Consider the following 21,025-nt stretch of genomic DNA (forward strand, 5'->3'; position numbering starts at 1 on the left):
TTTTCTATATATTTTAGAGACTTAAAGTAATTTAATTCAATTAAAATATAATTTAAATGATGGGGTTGCTTTTGACATTTTGGCTTTGTTAATGTGAAATTTACCTAACAAATTAAAAAGGTTGACAATTATAATAAATAATTATTATTTGTGAAACAAACAATACGATTCAATACGAATCTTAAATGTAATTTGTTAAACAAATATGTCTCCAAGACTTTCTAAAAAGTAATTAAAAAAATGAGCACTTATAAAATTATTGAATGATACTTTTAGTTTCAGCCTTACAAAATTGCATTTATCAACAACTATAAAGCAGGTAAACAGAATCAGCGCTGGAACAACAGCTCCGCCTTCCGGTGCGTGTGAGTAGCTACAACAGGGACAGGGTCAGAGTAGAGGAGGGGGGCAGACACTGAGATCAGCTGCTGTCTCCCCCACAGACAGGAACGAGGGGGCAGAGCCTCAGGACAGGCGTTTAAAGGTAGAGTCTGTAGGATTTTCCTAAAAAAGAACAAAATACAGACTTAGACTAAAGAAATCCTACTGAATCATCACCTATGGGCTTCTACTCATGTGTGGCCCCAGGCCCGAATGGCGGCCATTGCAAGTGCTGGGATTACCTGCCTGGTGGAGCCAGCAGCAAGGCCCAGCACTCGTCCAGTCTCTATCTTGGTGGTAGTAGCACATATTCAAACGAGAACTTTGAAGGCCTAAGTGGAGGTGGGGTTCAGTGTGAACAGCAGTTGGACATGGGTCAGTCCTGACACCTGCTGTCAGGGGCAGGGGGCGTGCACAGATGAGTCCGAGAGGAGGGGCCCAGTTTAAATGTTGTGTTTACAAACTGCACCAAACAAACCTACAGACAGCAAATCATGGATGTTTTTTTTTTAATTTTTTTATCATAGATCCATGAGTAAAATACACAGAATATGAGCGTCACAGGCCCCGCCCACACAGTGTGATAGCAGGTGACTTCATTGTCCAGTCATCAGCTTCCTCTGACCTGAAGGTGAAAGTCTGACCTTCGCCTGAGGTCCAGTCTGCTGGTCTCAGGCTGTAACCGCGGTATGAACAGGAAACCAGATCGAGCTGCTCGCCTCGGGCCGTGGATTTATTATAGATCCGTGGTCTCAGAGCTCTAATGTGAAATACTTCCTGCAGCGGGTGATGTTTGTTTGGTCGTCAAGGGAACTCTTTGTCTTATGTTTCACTGAGGAGACACCATGGATGTATTATAGGGAGACAGAGAGAGAGAGATGTCTAACTTCTCAGTGGGGACGCCAGGTCCCAGGATATATATGGTAAACGAGTTTTAGGTTTTTATCGTTATTAAGATTATTCATTGTTGATCAGCTGTTATGTCTGAGTGTGACTATGACAGAATGATAATTAATGATCATTTTAAATTTTGATTCATTCAAGTTAACATCACAATAAACAGATCCACTAGCTTAAAAGCCAGTCATATTACTAATCAATCATCAACAGCATGTGATCAATAAGATTAATGATCAGACTGATTGTTATAAAACCGACCTGAAGGTGGAACCTCAAAGGTCACTGCAGTCAGACCTTCCACAATAAGAGTCTGAATCAGACCTTTCACAATAAGAGTCTGTCAGTCCAAATTAGGTTTATACACAGGAAGCAGAACAAGTCACTCAATAATCAATCATCAGTAGATCAATAATAAGAACTGGACGAAGTTGAAATATAAAATCTTTATTCAAATTCATGTGAAAACAAACAAACATCAGACTTAAGTGAAAACGTCTGAAAACTGATTTTAATGTGAAAAAACTAAAGTAAACTTCAGTAACAACAAACAATAATAATTATTATAATATATTTTGCATAGCACTCTTTTAGCAAAGTTACAAAGTGCTGAAAAACAACAAACTTCAACAATAAAACAACAGAAGTGAAGTTGGTTTTGTCTGATTGGTCTAATTGATTATCTCCACTGATATTGATCAGCTGATTATTTTTATTTATGCTCATTTACATTCATTCTACAACCTGATCAATACTTTTTCTTTTTTAATCAATTGATTCAAATTGATTAATTCGATATTAGATACAAATATAAGTAACTAAATATTGATGAATTAGTAACAGATATAAACTGGCAGATCAATCAAGTATTGATTAGTATCAATCAGGATGATTGATCAGTGATGCTGTTTCAGATGGAGATTAATTATGTGATAATAGTCTGATAATACTGCAGTAAGCCTGTAAACACAACACACAGTTCAATACATGGAAACATCTGTCCTCGTGACCAACAGCTGGAAACAGCTGATCGGTGGTTACATCTTTTATGACCTGTTAACTTTTATTAATGAGACTCAAGTTTCTGTGAGTCCAGGAGTGACTGTGAATACTTGTACACGACAAGAACTGAAATAGTTCAGGTTGATACAAAAACAACAAACAAACAAACAAACAGATTCCTCAGAAATGTTAAAAAAATAAAAATCATAAAAAGCTTTGAGTGGTTTTTAAAGAAACAAGATAAAATATAAAAATATAGAAAAGCTGCAGTAAAAACTGATCTGGTTCCTCTGTGCGATTTTCTCCTTCTGTGATTTTCATGACGACGACGCGTCAAGTCACTGTCCTTCAAACACGTTTAAATATTAATGATCACAGGTATCATTATATCATATATTTATCTGTTTTATATTCAGAGCCACTTCCTGTTTGAGCCACAGGAGAAAATCCTCTGTTAAAGTAGAAATAATAATGAAACAAATAAGTATCTTAAGAAAAATACAAAAACTGTATCAGTGACTAGATATAATATTTGAAGTCTCGTCTGACTCCACTCAGAACTGATAATGGAACATTTTAAGACGTAAACGTGATTTTTTGACCTTTGAGATTCACAGTTTGTTTCTTTAACGAGGAGATTTTAACTTGTGAACAATTTCATTCAACGCAAACTTAAATCATTTGAACTGAATATTCAAAAATTATAATTTTGTTAGTTGATAATCAAGAAGAGATTAGATGAGAAATCTTTTCATTTGAATTAATTCAGTATATTAGCTCTCTTGATTAATCTCTTGATATTGATGAGTGATTGGAATCAGTGTGATGTCGTTCACTCCGTTAAGGCTTCGATCTTTGGAAAAATAAAACACTGAAACATGAAAAAAGGAAAAAGAAAAAGAAAACTGAGACTCTGCTCTTCATCTCTGACATTCACACTTCATCATCATCATCACTCTCTTAAAACCATGTTAAGACTCTGAGGAGGAGGAGGAGGAGGAGGAGGGGGAGCAGGGGCGTGCAGGAGGAGGAGAGGAGAAGAAGAGTCTGATCCGAGCAGATTAAATCAACACGTTTGGTTCCTCATGTTTGTTGTTCCTCCATCGGGGGGGGGGGGGGGGTCCCAGGAGGCTCCACCTACAGCAGCGTACACCTGAAGAAGCTCTTCTTAGAGCGAGACTCTGTGATCTTCACTGGACCGCCCCCACCTGATGGGTTGTTGTCATTCTGGAAGAAGAAGAAGAAGAATACGTTCACTCAGCTTCTCCACTATACAGTATGTGTGTGTGTATTGTATATACATATATAATACAAATAATCCAGACAGCTGTCTGTGAACACCTGTTTGTTTTACAGGGTTCCCACTCTTTTCTTATAATCATTTTCCAGGACTTTTCCAGGACATTTTCAGCTGCTACAGTCTGACAGACATGCTATTAGGCCTTACACATCGCCCCGTCCCATTCATGCTTTGGAGAAGTTATAGTTCGACAGTTGTACTTTATTTTGTATATTCAACCAGTTTGTTTCTATATGTATTTCATTTCTCTCCCCACCAGAAGTTTGATTTAAAGATGCGCAACCTATGGCTCTAACTTACTTATGAAATAATATCTTACATGCTCAGAAATTAAGACAAATTTATCATAGAACAACGCAAAAACATGTTCTTTTTGTTTTTAAACCACACCTAAAACAGCTGTCTTTTCTCGCTGGGCACATCTTTGGAAAATAAATCCTTATACTAGTAGGGAGGTTAAGCGACTTTTGACTTCAAGTCATGATGCAAAGGTCTCCTTTGGCATGGAAGCACCTTAGGGTCATACAAATAAATCTATCCTAAGACACAAGTGAGATCACACTTTGTATCCGAAATAAACACGTTTTTAAAATGCCTTTTTTAATTGAGAAAACGCATGTTAAAAGCACATTCCATTTAGAATGTCCATAGAAACTACAATGTTTTCAGCTCCTGGATGTGATCTACAGCTTATTTGTAACATGATTGCAATATTTCAGGATTGTTTCTCAGTTTGAATGATAAACAGGGATCTAATGTTTTTCAATCTGTAGGGCGGACTCACATAAGAAGCATAAAGTCCAGTCATGACATTCCATTATGGCTAATTTGAAATAAGAAATAAAGATACTGTAACATCATGAGATTGATAAGATGAGCATTAACAAGCATTCACAAAAGTAAAAATCTACCAAAATAATGAAGCTTATAGTTTATCAACATTACTCTAAGAGAGGATCTTAGCCAGCTATACTGCGCTGGTGAAATAAGTCAGTCCTAATCATATGCTTTATGTGGGAGCTGCAAACCTAAACTTCCCTATATGTACATAAAAGCTGAACATTCCTTATTAAGGGCGTTCTACACTAAAATGTGTTAGTTTACTTTAGGAGCATAATGTAAAATTATTTCAGTATCAGGTTATATAAGCCTTAAATAATGTAGAGGGTCCAATGTGACCCAGTTTTACATTTGAGAACAGTAAAAACATTTTTCCTTTGACTTTAAGTTGACTTCTAATATGACCCAGAATGGGTCATACATGTAAATTCAACTTTTTTAAATCAACATACACAAGCAGTAACTAGTTATAGGTAGGCCTATATTTTGACCAACACAATATTTGGCTAATTGGTCTTTCCTGACACTACTGTGATATGAATTACATCTTATTATTTAACTACTTGTAGGCTATATTTGTTGTCTGATGTTCAACAAATCAGTATCAGCTAGTTTTATTCATGTTTTTACATGAATAAAACCCAATATCCTGTCACACAAGCAGCTGCATGTTGTCATAGAAGCTGTAGATCTCATCCAGGAGCTGAAGGCATCAGGGGATCTGCCTGAGTTTATATGGACATTCTAAATGGAATGTGCTTTTAGCATGCATTTTCTCAATTAAAAAAAGGCATTTTAAAAACGTGTTTATTTTGGATACAAAGTGTGATCTCACTTGTGTCTTAGGATAGATTTATTTGTATGACCCTAAGGTACTTCCATGCCAAAGGAAACCTTTGCATCATGACTTGAAGTCAAAGGCCTATTTTTTGGGCTTAACCTCCCTACTATACTGAAGATCAGTGCTGTGACACCTGCGTTATCCAGCTCTTCTATCATCTTTTTATCGCTTTCTTTCCATATATATATCCTTGTATGTATTATACATGTACAACTATAACTGTGCTCTATAAATAAACTGTGTATAACTGGATTTAACTGGTGTGAACTCATAATGTTGAGGTTACATGAAACTGAAATAAATAGAGTCTGTGAACTCACCATTTTCCTGTTGAGTCTGGTCATGATGTCTCTGCCCAGAGTGAAAAAAGCCTGAAGAGATAAAAAAGCATCATCAACACGACCTGAACAAGGACCAGGACCAGGACCAGGGCCAGGACCAGGACCAGGACCAGGACCAGGACCAGGACCAGGACCAGGACCAATGCCTGAGGCCTGTACTATGAACTAGGATTAAAGGTTATTGAGGTAACCTCAGGTTCAATATCTATCACAAATCTCACAAATTTAAATATTTCAAACATCTCAAACATGAACTAGCTGTCTGCAGCAGAGACAGTCTGACTTTAACTCCAGCTTGTTCTCAAACACGTGTTGGTAACAGACGCATCAGAGTTTCACTGCAGTCATGTGGTCATATTGTTGACGTGTCTCTACCTGAGTTCACCTGCAGGTGTCGCTGTTTCATCTCAGATCACATTAACAACATTATTCATGATTCAGCAGATGAAGACACAGACGTAAAATAAGGGTTGACCAGATAACTCAGACTGACCTCCTCCACGTTGATGCTGGACTTTGCACTCGTTTCCAAAAACTTGATCCCGTAGTCGATCGCCAACTGATCAACACACAGACGGAAACAGAGTCATTGATCTAATGTCGATCAGCATAACCATGGTAACTATCATCCTGACAAACAGATCTACACATGATACTTTGTCATGTTTTAAAATGAACACGTTTGTGGTATCCAATATAAATTCATTAATAAATCACAGAGATCGAGAACTTTGATTCATTTTAAATCAATCGGCAGCTCATCACTGATCAATCATCTCTCTCACCTTCTCTCCTCTCTCCTTGGACACTTGTCTCTTGTCGTTCATGTCACACTTGTTTCCCAGGACCATCCTCTCCACGTCTGAGGACGCGTGCTGAAACACACACACACAGGAACACAGGTTGTCCATCTCATCCACCATCAGGTCAGAGGTCACCGCCCCGAGCGGCCATATTGTTTGTGTCGTACCTCCTCAATGTTTCGTATCCAGTTCCTGATGTTGTCGAAGGACTTCTCGTTGGTGATGTCATACACCAGCATGATGCCCTGAAACACAGACCGGACGGGGAGTGTGTGTATAATGAATAACTTAAAGGCACCTGTAATAGCCCTTAGTCGACATGAGGGTGAGTAGAAAATGAGTGAAATTTGAATTTTGGGTGAACTATCCCTTTAAGGTATGTTTCAGTGATTTCAGTCTGAACGCTCGAACCAGCTCTTATTCTTCTCGTCCAGTGACAGAGAGGTAATCGGAGCGGGGGGGACTCACCATAGCCCCTCTGTAATAGGCTGTCGTGATGGTCCTGAACCGCTCCTGACCCGCCGTGTCCCTGCAGGAACAGGAAGTGACATCGGTCCAAGGTTAAAACGTCCACCGACACAACATCAGCATCATTGTCTGTGTGTGTGTGTGTGTGTGTGTGTGTGTGTGTGGGCGCGCAGCTCCATTAAGCATTTCCCTCTCGCTGACCTCTGACCCATTACAGTCACCAGCCAATCAGTGTCCGTCCGCTGGATTACGTCACCGAGCAGTGATTACACCAGAATATAACAAACTATATGGATATCATATTGGACACCGGAGTGGGTCAAAGGTCAGGGGGCGGGTCAGGTGTTGAACCCCGACTCACCAGATCTGCAGTTTGATCTTCTTGCCATCGAGCTCTATCGTCCGGATCTTAAAGTCGATTCCTGAAAGAGAAGAGACACATCAGGGTTAGAGCACCATGGTGGGGGTCTCATTATTAAACCCTCATCTTCAGCCGGACTGTTTCCTAATGTGCTGATTGACCGCACCCAGGTGGCAGGAGAGGGAGGGGCTTAAAACACACTCTGCTGTGAGGTGAATCAGCTGAGGAGGGGGCGTGTCGCTGGTGGCGAAGGAGGAAGTCAGAGATATTTTTAATGAACGCGACTAAACGTTTCCTGCTCTGACGACAAAAATCTGTTTCCAAGAAGAAGCTGCGGAAACAAAGCCTGACAGCTCCACATCCTCCCCCCGACCGCTGCCTGCCTCTCGTGTACTGAGCTCAGCCCCCACCCCCCCCCCCCCGCCCTCCCCCGAAAGACACAGTGTCTTGATGCTATTAACCAATACAACTGATATTAACTGATGATCATCGCCATTTACTAATATCAGCTGATGGTAACTGATAGTTCGGGCTCTGCCAAGCCCAGTGATGTGAGCTCAGGACCCCCCCCCATGACGTGGCCTCAGCCCAGATGTGAACGTGGCGGCTCAGACTCAGAGATCCTGTGTGACCGCAGTGTGAGACGCTCAGTCATGGCACCAAGATGGCAGCACAGCACTCAATTGTTATCGCCACACCCTGCAGGAAATGACCTCAGCTCGCCACAGGAAGCAGCAGTTCACCCCCCCCCCACCCCACCCCACCCCCCGCCGAGAGCTGTAAATGTCACAGAGAGGGTCAGAGTCAGAGACTTAGATGCTCTTCACTCAGGCAGGACCACATTAAGTAAAAATAAAGACATTGTTTTATCAACTTGAGATCTGATCAGTCATAACACAGTACCTCAACTCACGGTACTGCACGACTAATATTCAATATAAAAGGGACGTGTATTTAGTCATATGTGTAAGCGAACATGTGTCGAGATATCGAGATATCACGTGCACAGATATATATGTACATATGCTTTTTGTTTTTCTTCTCTCCTTTTTTAATGTTTCTTTTGTGTCTACAGTATAAGGGCACAACATGGCAAGCATTTGTATTATTTAGCCACATCATATTGTACCCATACCTACTTTTGTCCATTACACTGATGCTGCCTATGTTTTGTGCAAAAAACGTGAAAAATAAAGTTAGAAAAAATTTATATATATAAAAGGGATGTGTGTATAACACACACACAAACACACACACATGTAGACACACACACACACACACATCCAATTTACTCATTAAGTCACTGTAACAACACAGTCACAGTTTCTCTCTCTACTGTTCAATGTGGCTCATTGTGTTCAACACACATCTCTCACATACTTTACATACAAATGTTCATATGGTCACACACACACACACACACACACACACACACACACACACACACACACACACACACACACACGCACACACTCAGAGGTCAGCTGACTCTCATGAGTCTGGTGACAGTGCATCCTCTGTGTGACCACAGCAGCAGAGGATTGTGGGAGCTCGTTTTACATTCCTGCAGCTGAACTGGGAGAAAACCAGCAACAAGAGACAAACTACAACCAGACTCCTCATGATGTCACGGAGGTGGAGCGGGTGGGAGGAGTCACTGACATCATCACGCCGATCCGTGCACGCACCTCACGCCACACTCTACAGGCGACTCCGGTGTCACAGGTGACAAGGGGACGCAGGCGTCTGTATTACGTTATAACGGCTACTTGTGAAGTCACTGAAGATATTTTGAACTCTGAGTCCAATCACGACAACAGGATTTGCCTTAAATTGACTCAGTTTCCCATCAGCCTTTGTTCTTCTTGGGTTAAATATCCCCAAAACACAGAGAGCATGGGAACTTAATTTTACTCTTTGTGCTGTTGTTATAATAACACACACACACACACACACACACACACACACACACACTCAATAGGAGGTGGTACTGCACCGGTGCCCAGACAGGAAGTGACATCACGACCTCAGCTCTCTATGCAGCACTAAACATCAACTCCACTTCCTGCTTCGCGAGCCGAGGAACAGCTGCTCAGCCTGTCAGAGGTCAGAGGTCACACAGCAACAGGCTGAGCAGGACAGTAACCACGGCAACATTACTGTGTAGAAAACAATGTGGGAACATGAGGAACAACAAGCGACAGGAGTTTGATCTGTTTTACCGACACACACACACACTGAGGGTACTACTCATGTCTGTCTATACATGTGGGGGACTGATATGTTAACCCCCCCCCCCCAGACCCGAGGCTTCAGACAACAGCCACCACAGTCCTTACAAAGAGGTTAACAGAGACACACACACACACACACACACACACACACACACACACGGGGCAGCAGTGTGTCAGTGCAGACAGAAGAAGACAGTTCCCACTTCCTGTTTCCATCAGAAACAGAAGAGCGACACACTCTGCTCGTGACACCGGAAACACACCATGTGTGTGTGTGTGTACCTGGATGTCTATCTTTATGAGGACTGTCTCTGTTTAAACGTCGTATCGGGGACGTTCTCTTCACTACAGCTCCAACAATCAGCCGGTTCGGTAACAAGTCAACCACCATTTTAAACAGAAGTGTGATGTCTCAGGTTTACTGTGATTTATCAACCCAGACATGTGAGGACGTCACTGTGGGAAGAGACACATCCCCCAGTAGACGATCAGTCCAACCATCAGTGAGGACACGTAGCTGCGGCTGTAGTTGTCATCAGGCCGGTGTAGTGGTCCAGTAGGGGGCGCTCTGAGGCCTCGGCCTCACCTGTCCCCCCACTGAGCAGCTATGGCAGCAACGAGGGTAAAGAGGTGTGGGTGGTGGTGACACCAGGACGCGTCCATGTCTCCACACCGAGGACGGTGGCGTCGCAGCCGGAGCAGCTGTCCTCACACCAACTACAGCAACACAGAGCGCTGTTGTCTAGGAGACAGGTGTGGCTCGCCTGATGCTGACTCTCAGTCCTGTTCACCATGACAACCATGACAGGTATTACAACTGTCATCACTATGGCAGCCCGCAGACACCCCAACATCATCACTATCACAACCATCATCACCACGACAACCAACAACCACCACAACCATCATCACTATCACAGACAACAAACATAAAAACCATCATCATGGCAACCGCCATTACCATGCCAACCGGTTACCATCATTAGGTACCTGTACCTTCATCACCATGACAACCAGCTGATCACTTCAGCAAGTTGGACCTGATGATGAAGTCATGCTGAACAGTGGGGTCAAAGGTCACCCCGCCTCCCCCTCCTCTTCATCAAACGCTTTCACTTTCCTGGAGGAAGCAGCCCCTCCCCTCCCCTCTCCTCCCCGTGTCTCACTGAGACCCCCACCCCACCCCGGACCCCCGGGGCCGCGGCGGACTAACCGATGGTGGAGATGAAGGTGGTGTTGAAGGCGTCCTCGCTGAACCGGAACAGGAGGCAGGTTTTACCGACGCCGCTGTCACCGATCAGAAGCAGCTTGAACAGATAGTCGTACGTCTTCGCCATGTTCCCGCCCTTTGTCCCGGTGCTGCCGGTAATGTAACGGAACCTCCGGCCGCCTCCGTCTTCCCACGACCCGCCGACACGGTGCTGGGCTCGCTGGACTCGGTGGGAGCACTGGTTCCGGACTGGTTTCTACTGTAACGGGTCCGACTGGGGCAGGAAACGGTTCAGCGTCAAGCTAACCGGAACACGCCGGGACACACATCCGGAAGGACCTTTTCACAATAAAACGACCGACACGCCAGGATTGAGACTCTTTTCTCAGGTCTCACTGCGTCATTTATTATCAGTCACGTTAAACCTCCAGGTCCAAAGACTTTTAATGATATAAATATTAACTAATTAAAGACCAGTCAATCAAATCGTCTAAGTTTCTTCCACACAATTTTATCATTACAATCTGACACGCATCCATACCCATGTTTGCCTGTGTTACTTTTTTTTTATTGTATGAAAACATAACACAACAAGAAGGCTAAACAATAAACACATATATACGGCAGGATACAGTAGAGTGGTACACACTAGATCATAAATACCTATGGTATATGTTGTTTTTGGCTCAGTACCACACGTGTTTATTAACATTACACTGATCCCTATGTGTGAGTGTCAATGAATATTCATTTTTTGATGTTCAGCTTTTAGTTATTTGCTGTTTATATTTAGTATTTCCCCTTGTGTTCTTACTTCTCAATCTGTAGTGATAGTATATTATAAGATGTGATGATTATAAATTAATTGTCATAGAATATGAGCGACATCATCTGTCCAGAACAACAATGAATGTATTGTTGTCAGACACATTAAAATACAAACATACAGCTGTCTTTTGTTCTGTCCACTTAGGTCAATGGGAGTAAAAGGCAGTTTGTCTGATCCTACGGTAAATGAGGATTAAGGGAACACTAATGTCATTCAGTGTCAATAACCATCCATCCATCCCAAGGCAGTCCCAGGCCTGTCGAGCGACATAGCTCCTCCAGCGTGTCCAGGGTCTTCTCTGAGGCCTCCTCCCGGTGGGACATGCCTACAGCACCTCCCCAGGGAGGCGTCCAAGAGGCATCCGAAACAGATGCCCAAGCCACCTCAGCTGGCTCCTTTCGAAAGTGGAGATGATGATTTGGTGTTTGTGCTTGGAGTGTTTTGCAGGGCCACAAACAAAATCTTGTTTAGGGCCACCAAAATCCTAGGGTTGGCTTGGCCCTGTTCCTGTATCTTTACTATCATTTAATGTCAACACACACTGTTATAGCCTATATATCCTGCTCGCTGTATGTAGCTATACAAATTCTTCTATAAATATGTAGATATATAAAACATACACATAGGGTGAATTCGCCTAATGTGGGACATTTTTTGCAATTTAGACTTCTGGTGTATATTGTGATATGAAGCAAACACTTTCAATCTACATCCTGTACCATTCTGAAATCCTTAGGTTGTGATCTAATGGAATCCACAGAGAAAATTCTGATTTCACACTCCTAAAAGAAATACCATACATATTTCAACTCTTATTGCAAAGTTTTTTGCGGCAATTTCCGTTCCCTAATGTGGGACAGTCATGCTCCTAATGTGGGACACTAAAAAGTCTGTTTAAAAGTCATCTTAATTTACATGATAAATGCTAGATTGCAAACCAGTGTTCAATAATATCACTTATTGTCCTAGTTCTGCTTCATCTTCTATAGTATTAATGGTTTTCTACCAATTGTGTGGTGGACGTGACCTTTTACCCTTCGCTAGGGTCATTCCAAGCCCTGGTCAACAACTTCAATTGTGGGACGCCACCATCCTCAGTGATCTCCCTATATTCAGTAATGTCTCCCCTCATTCTGTCTTTTTTCCACTGGTTGAGTTCACTTGCTTTCTTTCCCTGATTTTGTCTCATTGCCTTACTCTTTTTTGCCACTGTGATCTGAAATACATTCAATTTAATTAATCAGTAATGTGCTATCCTTTGATTACTTCTAAACACAACATTTTTCATGAACATTATCAAAAAAGACAAGATTTAGAAACAAGAAAGAAAAAAATTCAGAGCCATTTACTCCTTTAACAGTATTATGACCACTTCCAGTTAATAAATATAATTTTCTTTTGTTGTAAAATATTCAAAACAGTGCATTATAACAATAAAGCCATGTAAACAACCATTGTTATTGTTCAACCTATTAGTTTTACCTGGAAAAGCACTGTCCCACATTAGGAAAAAACACCTGTCCCGCTTTAGGAAAGCATGTTTCCTAAAGTGGGACAGTAGAAATGTTGATCAAAATCCTAAATATTGAGAATGGTTACACCATATTAAGATATATTTTAATGCATCAACATATTATAAACACATTTTGACAAAAAATTGCAATCATTTTGTTTTTTTTAATAAATTATGGCCTTAACATTATTTTTGTCCAAACCCTAAGTACCTATGATTTTGGTGGTCTTCACACAGGGTGCCTCCGGTTTGAAGGCTGTCCCTCCCAAACCTATGATTGGACATTTGAGATGTCATGTGATTTTGATAATGCAATATCACAGCTTGTGTGAGACCACATTTACATTAACTTTCTTTTGCTATAGGAAGACCTACACCCATTTAAGCTTAAGTGTCCCACATTAGGCAGTGTCCCACATTAGGCGAATCCACCCTACTCATATTCATACACATTTAGTCCTATATACCTCTGTGTCTATTTGCACTAGGCCTATTGAACAGTACAGTCTAGACACTTTAACTATTTTTGTATTCTTTAACTTACTGTTCAGTTGCTTTTTACATGTACGTACAAAGAGTAATGCAAAACCGGAGTCAAATTCCTTGTATGTGTGCACATAGCCTACTTACATACACTGATTCTGATTGTACCATGCAGACAAGTGCTAACCCTCTTGAAGCCTTAAAACTGACAGATGAGTTCAGTCACATTTACGTCGGTAAGCGTCAGTTGTCTTTGGCTCCAGACAAAGTTCACCTAGTGTACTGGATTAAGACGAAATCTCCTCGAGTTTGATTCAATGGTGGCTTTGATTTTGAAGGCAAGTCCGCCGTGTTTCCGGTCCGTCTAACAGCAGCTTGGAGCGGCTGAGAGGCAGGGGGCGTGGCCCTGTGACGTCGCCCTCCGGGTGTGTGCGTGCGTGTGGGCTGCCAGTTTGGAGGAACCAGAATCCGGAGTGGACGCGGTGCAGGGCGGGAAAAAAATAGGGTCTGATCATCTTGAAGGAGAGAATGAAATATCTATCTATTGAGCAGCAGAAAACACCTTATGTTTTATAAGTCTGACATGTAATTCCTTAACATGTTTCCTTAATTCAATAAATATGTACCGGTAGCAGAGCTGTCAAACCCTCATCATATAAGGAAGCAGCAGGTGACATTAAATATGCTGATATCACATCCTGTTGTTTAGGGAAGATCTTCTCAGTATCCTCTGACATTAAGTGATTCTTACAATATAACACGAAGGAGAAAAACCTTAAATACTCACAAGATTTAATTCTAAGGAAACTTAACCCTTTCAGAACACTTGTTAAGTGTTTTGTGCTCTTGGCCTCATGAGGATGTCTGCTTTAATAATAATTTAATGAATTTTTTAATTTACAAATCTGTTTCTATAGTGTACCATCTGTCACCAACTATGCACGATGTAAGATGTCTTTGACCTTTGTGAGGACACCCAGTGATAAGTTCCTCTCTAACCCACGGCTTAAGGATACGAGGAGAACTGGAGCTGATTCAAAGGTTATGAGGCGGAGTAAATCCTGGTCTGATGTGGGTTACTACTTTGTAAAGTTCATGAGAAAAACTGGTTTGCTTGGTTTATTAATAAGGACATGTTTTAGCAGGTCTCTGAATTTCCTGTGTCGTTCTTTCACTAGGTTTAGTAAAACATCACCCATTCATAATAAACTAGTAATAATGGTGGATGTGTGTGTTGTGTTGGAGACAAAGACAGGAGCAGATGTGTGGCTCTACCTTCCTTTATAGAAACCTCATCCTTCTGGATGTGAGAGACTGAAGAGAGCAGCAGGACACAGTAACAGGAAGAAGAAATAATAAATAATAGTTGCGGTTACAGTGGACCACCGTTAAAAAAAATAGCAAATATCCCAACTGTCTAAAAACAGAGGTGGAGTGATATCATTATTGTTATTGTTATTATTATTATTATTATTATTAATGTAACTGTTGTATTGGTAATGTAATGATGATATCCTTGTGACAAAGAAACTCTCCTGAAATGATTCCTCCTTGGTCATGTCAAAATTGTGCGCATGTTTGCTCAGAGTGTGACGTATACAAGAAGCTGCTGCAGAAGCCCCGCCCCCTTACATCATCATCTCCTCACAAGACAGATAAGACAGGTAAATACGGGTGAAAGCAAAAAAAAAAAACTGCAGCTCAGGAGTCCCCCAGCAGCCTCCGCTCCCACCGGCTGCACAGATACAACCAGCCGGCAGGGGCGGGGGTCAGTGATGTCAGTGGTCCAGGTGGGAGGACACTCCCACAGCAGCTCCGTCTCTGGAGCTTCAGTCCATGTCCTGGATGCGACGGCAGATATCGGCTGTAAACTCTGAACACTTGGAGTTTCCTCCCAGGTCCTTTGTCAGCACCTGAGACAACGACAGACGTTCACGTTGTTAGAACGGCAGAACGGATCAAACAGAAAGAACAGACACGAGGGGTTGAAGACGGCCTCACCTTCTTTTCTCTGATGGTGTCAAAGCACGCTGCCTGGATTTTGTTGCCGTAGTCATGGAGACCCATGTGACGCAGCATCATGACGGCACTGAGCAACAGGGCAGTCGGGTTCGCCATGTCCAGGCCGGCAATGTCTGGGGCTGTGCCGTGGACCTGCAGCGTACACACACACACACACACACAAATCAGGGACATTGTCTCCTGTTTTAAACACATTTCTAAATTTGTTTTATCTAAATGAACTGAACGCACCGATTCAAAGATGGCGACTCCGTTCGCGCCGATGTTCCCACTAGGCGTGACCCCGAGACCTCCGATGAGACCAGCACACAGGTCACTGAAACACACACCTGCACAGTTAGCCACGCCCCCCTGAAGGTGACCTCTGACCCTGCAACAGTGACACACTCACCTCAGGATGTCTCCGTACAGGTTCGGCATGACCAGGACGTCGAACTGGGTCGGATCCTGAACCATCTGAAGAACCAGAGCAAGACAGGTGTTAAACATGCACACGCACACTCACTCACTCTTACACACACACTCGTGTGATGATGTCACAGTGACTCACATTGAGACACACAGTGTCCAGGTACATCTCAGTGAACTTGATGTCTTTGTAGTTCTCTGCAACCTCACGACATTTTCTCAGAAACAGACCATCAGACATCCTCCTGAAGGGGGGGGGGGGCAGAGAGAGACAGATACATAATGACTGGAGGATACTGATCACTGACCAATAACTGACCGATCACCAGCGATGGGAATAACAGCGTTATAAACAAACTGCGTTCCAGTAACGTATAATCAAAAAGTTACTGTTTCCCCCGTCGTTATCATTACTAACAATAAAATGCGCAGTTACGCTGTAACTTGACTCCAAAAGTCCCATCAAAAAATAATACACCCGTTAAAGTGTAGGATGTTATATACACATTATTTTCAGTTCATCAACTGGTTGGAAAAGAGTGTTTATCTGGAACTACCCAACTCTTTAGATTAGCGGCGTGTGGAAGAGGAGGAGTGATACGGCGCGTCATGGAGCCGGCCTGTGTGGACTGAGTTGGTTATTTCAGTGGTTAGATAAACGTGGGTTACGGAGGGAAGTCCAAGTAATTTGACATATTTGAGCATTTTATGAAAAAGGAACACAAAAGTTACTTTCCTTATAATTAATTACTTTTATCATGTAGTAACTCAGTTACTAACTAGCTTTTTGGGGAAAGTAACTAATAACTATAACTAATTACTTTTTTAAAGTAACGTGCCCAACACTGACCGATCAGCGCCCGACTGACTCACATGATGTTGGCCTTGTGTACGGCGGTCACACTCGCCCTCTGGTTGTTCCTGGCGTACTCGAAGGCGTACTCAGCGATCCGTCTGCTCGCGTCCTCTGTGATCAGCTTGATGCTCTGAACCACACCGTCCACGATCTGCAGCGGGGACACAGGACACAGATTCAGCCAAAATGGACGTTAGACTGACCCTCACCGATCTTTCCACTGAGCAACAATGTCCTGTAGTCTACGCTAACAGTTTCTGTGGTGTAACATCAAATTGTGTATTGTTTTATTTTGAAATGTAAGCTTTTATTTTGGTAGCGAAGAGAGACAGACGTTAAATATATGCTAGAGTTTGCTAGTTTCTTGGTGTGCATAGGAAAAAGAGAGCAATCCCTCTACATCCAGTATCACTTCTCTTTGCGTGGCATTGACAGTAAGTAGATTTATTCATAGTCATAAGATTTATTTTGTAATATGAATATTGAAGGAATTTGATTTGGGATAACATTATTATATAGTATTTTACGTAACATGTGCAGTTAGAATAAGTTATCACCCGTATCATGTATAAGGGTCTGTAAAGGAACATTACAACTGATTTTGTGTATGTATCCTTTATTGTTTCAGTTTTCACGTTTTCTTCATTAAAAATCCTGCCAATAATAACCTTGGAGGTGCGGAAAGGTTTAGCTTGCTGTTAAATCTGATATCAACATCGAAGGAGAACAGAAAAGTTTCCCTCCGTGTCACTGCTGCTCTGTTGTGACATCAGACCGGGTCTAACCTCAGCAGACTGCCGTCCCATCGTTACGGTTACTCAACAGGCACGTGTCCACTCACCACGTGTTCGATGCCGCTGTACTCGCCCTCTGTGTTCTCCCGGATGGTGACCAGGTTGACGTCGGTGTACGGGGTCTTGTAGCCCTCGATGGAGACGCAGGGGCGCACGTTGGCGTAGAGGTCGAAGGTCTTTCTGAGCAGCAGGTTCATGGAGGGGTGTCCCGCAGCAATGGGCGTCTTCAGGGGTCCTGCAGGAGACAGAGAGTGGGCGGGTGAGACCTGGACTTACAGATCTACTCGCGCACCTGAGGCGGACTCGCACCTTTCAGGCCGATCTTGCTCCGGTCCATCGACTCTTTAGCGTCAGGAGGAATCATCCATCTGCCGCCAGGTCCTTTGATGGCCGTCACATTCCTCTCCTCCCACCTGATGGGAGCCTGAAGGACACAAACACAACCAGCTGATTGTCTCCGACACACCTGAGGGAAGAGGCCCCACCCCCTCAATCAGACTCTGATCGCACTCACTTTGGCTGCTTCAAAGATCTTCATCACGGCGGATGAGATCTCCGGTCCGATCCCATCGCCGGGGATCAGCGTGACCGTCTGCATCTGTGGGCAGAGATGACGAGATATTTTAATCTGATTTAATTCATGTTTTTATTGGGGGTTACTGTTTAAAATGTGTTACAACATTGGCATTTATATGGAAACTGATCTGGGTTCAGTCCAGACGTAACTACATCCTGAACTGACGCTATCAAAACACTGTCAACACTGTTGATCAACTGATTATAAATATCACATGTTTCTTGTTTCCTGCACTGAGCTCTGTGTTGCCACCCTACCAGAGCGTGATTTTCAGCTTTGATATTTGAACAGACAATCAGACATTTTACCTGAGAAACTGATGAGCGAGTGACTCACGGTTCAGACTGAAACATGCCTCAAACCATGAGCCCATTGTTGATTTAACTTTTGATCCATTGCCTTCATCAAGTTTCAGAACAACTAGCGACTGTTAATTGATCCATATTGTAAATCTGTGCTTCATGGCTTAGAGTCTTCATTTCGACTGCAGCTGTTTAGAGTCACTTTTTCTTCTTCTGATCATTGGGGTGTAAGCTGGTGAGCTGCCACCATGTTTCCACAGGGACATTGATGTGGACACGTGAGAGTGTGTAGCTGTGTGTGTGTGTGTGTTGGTGTCAGGTTGGAGGACCCTGAACTACTCACCCCTCTGGAAAAGGAAGCTGAAGACAGTGCGGGTCTCCTCACCGCACCCCCCACCGCCAGCTGGAGGAGACAACATGAAGGTCACTTCAATGCATAAAAAACACACATGCAGCCTGAGACGCATTAAAAGTCTCAGGTTTGTGAACAGCACACTGAGCTGCGGCCTTGGTCCTGAGATTAAGACGAGATGAACTGAGCCCAGACAAGTGTGTTGATATCTAAGTGGCTCCATTCTTTAATGTCAGTGGAGACAAACATCACTTTGACCTTCACATGTGATTCTCCTTCACTGAAAGTGGAAAAATAAAGAATGGAAAAAAAACATTGTATTCTGCTCTGAGGTTTAAAACCTCCTGATGATCAGCTGTTTTATTCTTAAAGTGTTCAGTCGTACACCTGAAGTCAGATCGCTGAAGTAAAGTTAAACAGTGTTTCGTAGTGAACATTCCCGTCTCGGGTACATTTAATAGTGTTAATAGTGTTGTTTTCATGTTTTCTATTTACTCTGTCTATCCAGGAGGACAACATTGGACTGCACCTCTGGTTCAGTCCAAGAGCTGAGTGTCCATTTACCTACAGGACCCATTCATATCTATTTACATGTTCATTACAATCACTGCTGGATTTAGAGATTTGACGCAGGCCGAATCAACCGAGCACCTGTGGTTTGCTTTGAGCTGTTCCGTACAGATTTTCACCAGAGAGCTAAGAAACTTTACATTAGATGATGTTTTTTTTGTTTTTTTTTATCGGAGTTTGATTCACGGCCGCGTCCCAGCAGCGGTACAGCCTGACCGGAGCCTCCAGCCCGGTGCCCGGTGTCCCGGGGTCCCGGTGTCCCGGTGGTCCTTTCAATGCAGTGGAAACTTCACGACGCCGGTGACAGTAAGTAACGGTACGTAAGTCGGGAGTGTCAGGTTGATAAAACCGGTCGCCGCTCCGCTACCTGGCTGCCGTCATGCTGAAGGACACACACCTAGCTCACATGCTAACACGCTAACATGCTAACCCGCTGACGGCAGCGGGAGAAACACCGGGACAGAGACCACACAACGACCGGACACGGAGACACTTCAGCGGCTACAGTCACACAGTGAGTCCGCGGCTAAACGACGACACGATAACGGGGTTTAAAGCATCTTTTTCTCACCATTGACCTCCACACGTTGCCGGCCATACTGCACTCCGGGACAAAGATCCTCTGTGGCGAGCTCTCACTCTGACGCTTTCCTCCGAGCCGCGCAGGCGGACGGATGCGCGTCAGCTCGACCAGGAAGTGCAGTCACTGGTAAAGTAAAAGTTATACCAAAGATATTATTGGCCATCATCTTCATTATCGACATGTATAAATATATAAACAGCGCTTCAGTGATGTCACTGCTGTGGGAGCTTCTATTTTCTAGCTAGTGGCTATTCCCAGCTGTTTATTTTCTTCAATATTTCATTGTTGTTTGAAAATAAAGGAAAAAAAACACGTAGAAAAGTCCGAAATGACATCACAATCAGAACCAACGTATCAACAAATGAGTATAATCAATCGATGATTTACAAAGAGCACCAAATCTAGTTTATTATTTTTACAGGACTTAGAACATTTTGTAGTTAGTTCATCTCCTGTAAGCTGATTTATCATTTCACGTGTATAAAGTAGTAGTTCAATCAATAACCAGTAATCAAATCAAAAATAAATGTTTTCTGTTTATTATGTACATGGTAAAATAAAATAAAATACAATAAAAAAGAGCTGTTGTTTGTGTTATTGTTTCAGTTTTTATTCATTTTATGTCTTTTAATTATATTATTCGTTCATTTAAAACTGTAACATACATTTTGTGTAAATGTATATCTCACAAGAATAAGATTGTAAATGTAGTGATTGATCAACGCGGCGATAGACGATCTTTGGCGCCGAGAGGAAGTAAGTGACGTCATTGGCGACAGCGTGACGTCAAGGGACCAGCGACAGTGTGGGTTGCCAGATCTGAAGGTTTTTGAAGATTTAGTTTTAATTCGTGTTAATCAGGAGCTGAGGGCGAGGCTGTAACAGCTGGCTATCACATCTGTACTGCAGTAAGCTCTAACAACAACAATATTGTTCTTGTTACTAATACTAGTATTATTATTATCAGTACAATTAGGCTATTAGCCTATTGTTATTATTGCAGATAGAGGGGAAACTATAAGATTATAAATCCTGAATCTAATCATTAATTCTAATTG

General features: G+C 42.6%; 2 protein-coding genes across 3 annotated transcripts in view; both read right to left on the reverse strand.

Annotated features, from left to right (window-relative positions):
• Positions 1 to 20,011, reverse strand: part of LOC146990054 (isocitrate dehydrogenase [NAD] subunit alpha, mitochondrial) — a 242,259-nt gene extending 222,248 nt beyond the window's left edge. The window contains exons 1-11 of one of the 2 annotated variants that reach the window (XM_085768235.1): positions 19,956 to 20,011; positions 18,806 to 18,865; positions 18,098 to 18,181; positions 17,893 to 18,007; positions 17,631 to 17,818; positions 16,807 to 16,940; positions 16,076 to 16,178; positions 15,917 to 15,981; positions 15,757 to 15,841; positions 15,505 to 15,657; positions 15,304 to 15,416 (exon numbers count right to left, since the gene is read on the reverse strand). In XM_085768235.1, coding sequence (XP_085624361.1) covers positions 15,333 to 15,416; positions 15,505 to 15,657; positions 15,757 to 15,841; positions 15,917 to 15,981; positions 16,076 to 16,178; positions 16,807 to 16,940; positions 17,631 to 17,818; positions 17,893 to 18,007; positions 18,098 to 18,181; positions 18,806 to 18,865; positions 19,956 to 19,982 — 1,098 coding nt within the window. In that variant the 5' untranslated portion in view covers positions 19,983 to 20,011 and the 3' untranslated portion in view covers positions 15,304 to 15,332. Of the gene's footprint in view, positions 1 to 14,767; positions 15,417 to 15,504; positions 15,658 to 15,756; positions 15,842 to 15,916; positions 15,982 to 16,075; positions 16,179 to 16,806; positions 16,941 to 17,630; positions 17,819 to 17,892; positions 18,008 to 18,097; positions 18,182 to 18,805; positions 18,866 to 19,955 lie in introns of those variants that run through there. The other variant, XM_085768226.1, reaches the window with a different exon arrangement.
• Positions 1,710 to 10,998, reverse strand: rab8b (RAB8B, member RAS oncogene family). Its single transcript, XM_085768128.1, has 8 exons — positions 10,682 to 10,998; positions 7,235 to 7,295; positions 6,874 to 6,934; positions 6,573 to 6,650; positions 6,388 to 6,477; positions 6,096 to 6,161; positions 5,582 to 5,632; positions 1,710 to 3,507 (listed from the first exon to the last, which is right to left on the reverse strand). The coding sequence occupies exons 1-8, from the start codon at positions 10,803 to 10,805 to the stop codon at positions 3,418 to 3,420; spliced, it is 621 nt and encodes a 206-aa protein (XP_085624254.1). The 5' UTR covers positions 10,806 to 10,998; the 3' UTR covers positions 1,710 to 3,417.
• Positions 20,012 to 21,025: the final 1,014 nt, after the last annotated feature.

This window comes from Trachurus japonicus, chromosome 3, assembly GCF_045865225.1.
Source record: "Trachurus japonicus isolate A0001 chromosome 3, Traja_1.0".
NCBI lineage: Eukaryota > Metazoa > Chordata > Actinopteri > Carangiformes > Carangidae > Trachurus > Trachurus japonicus.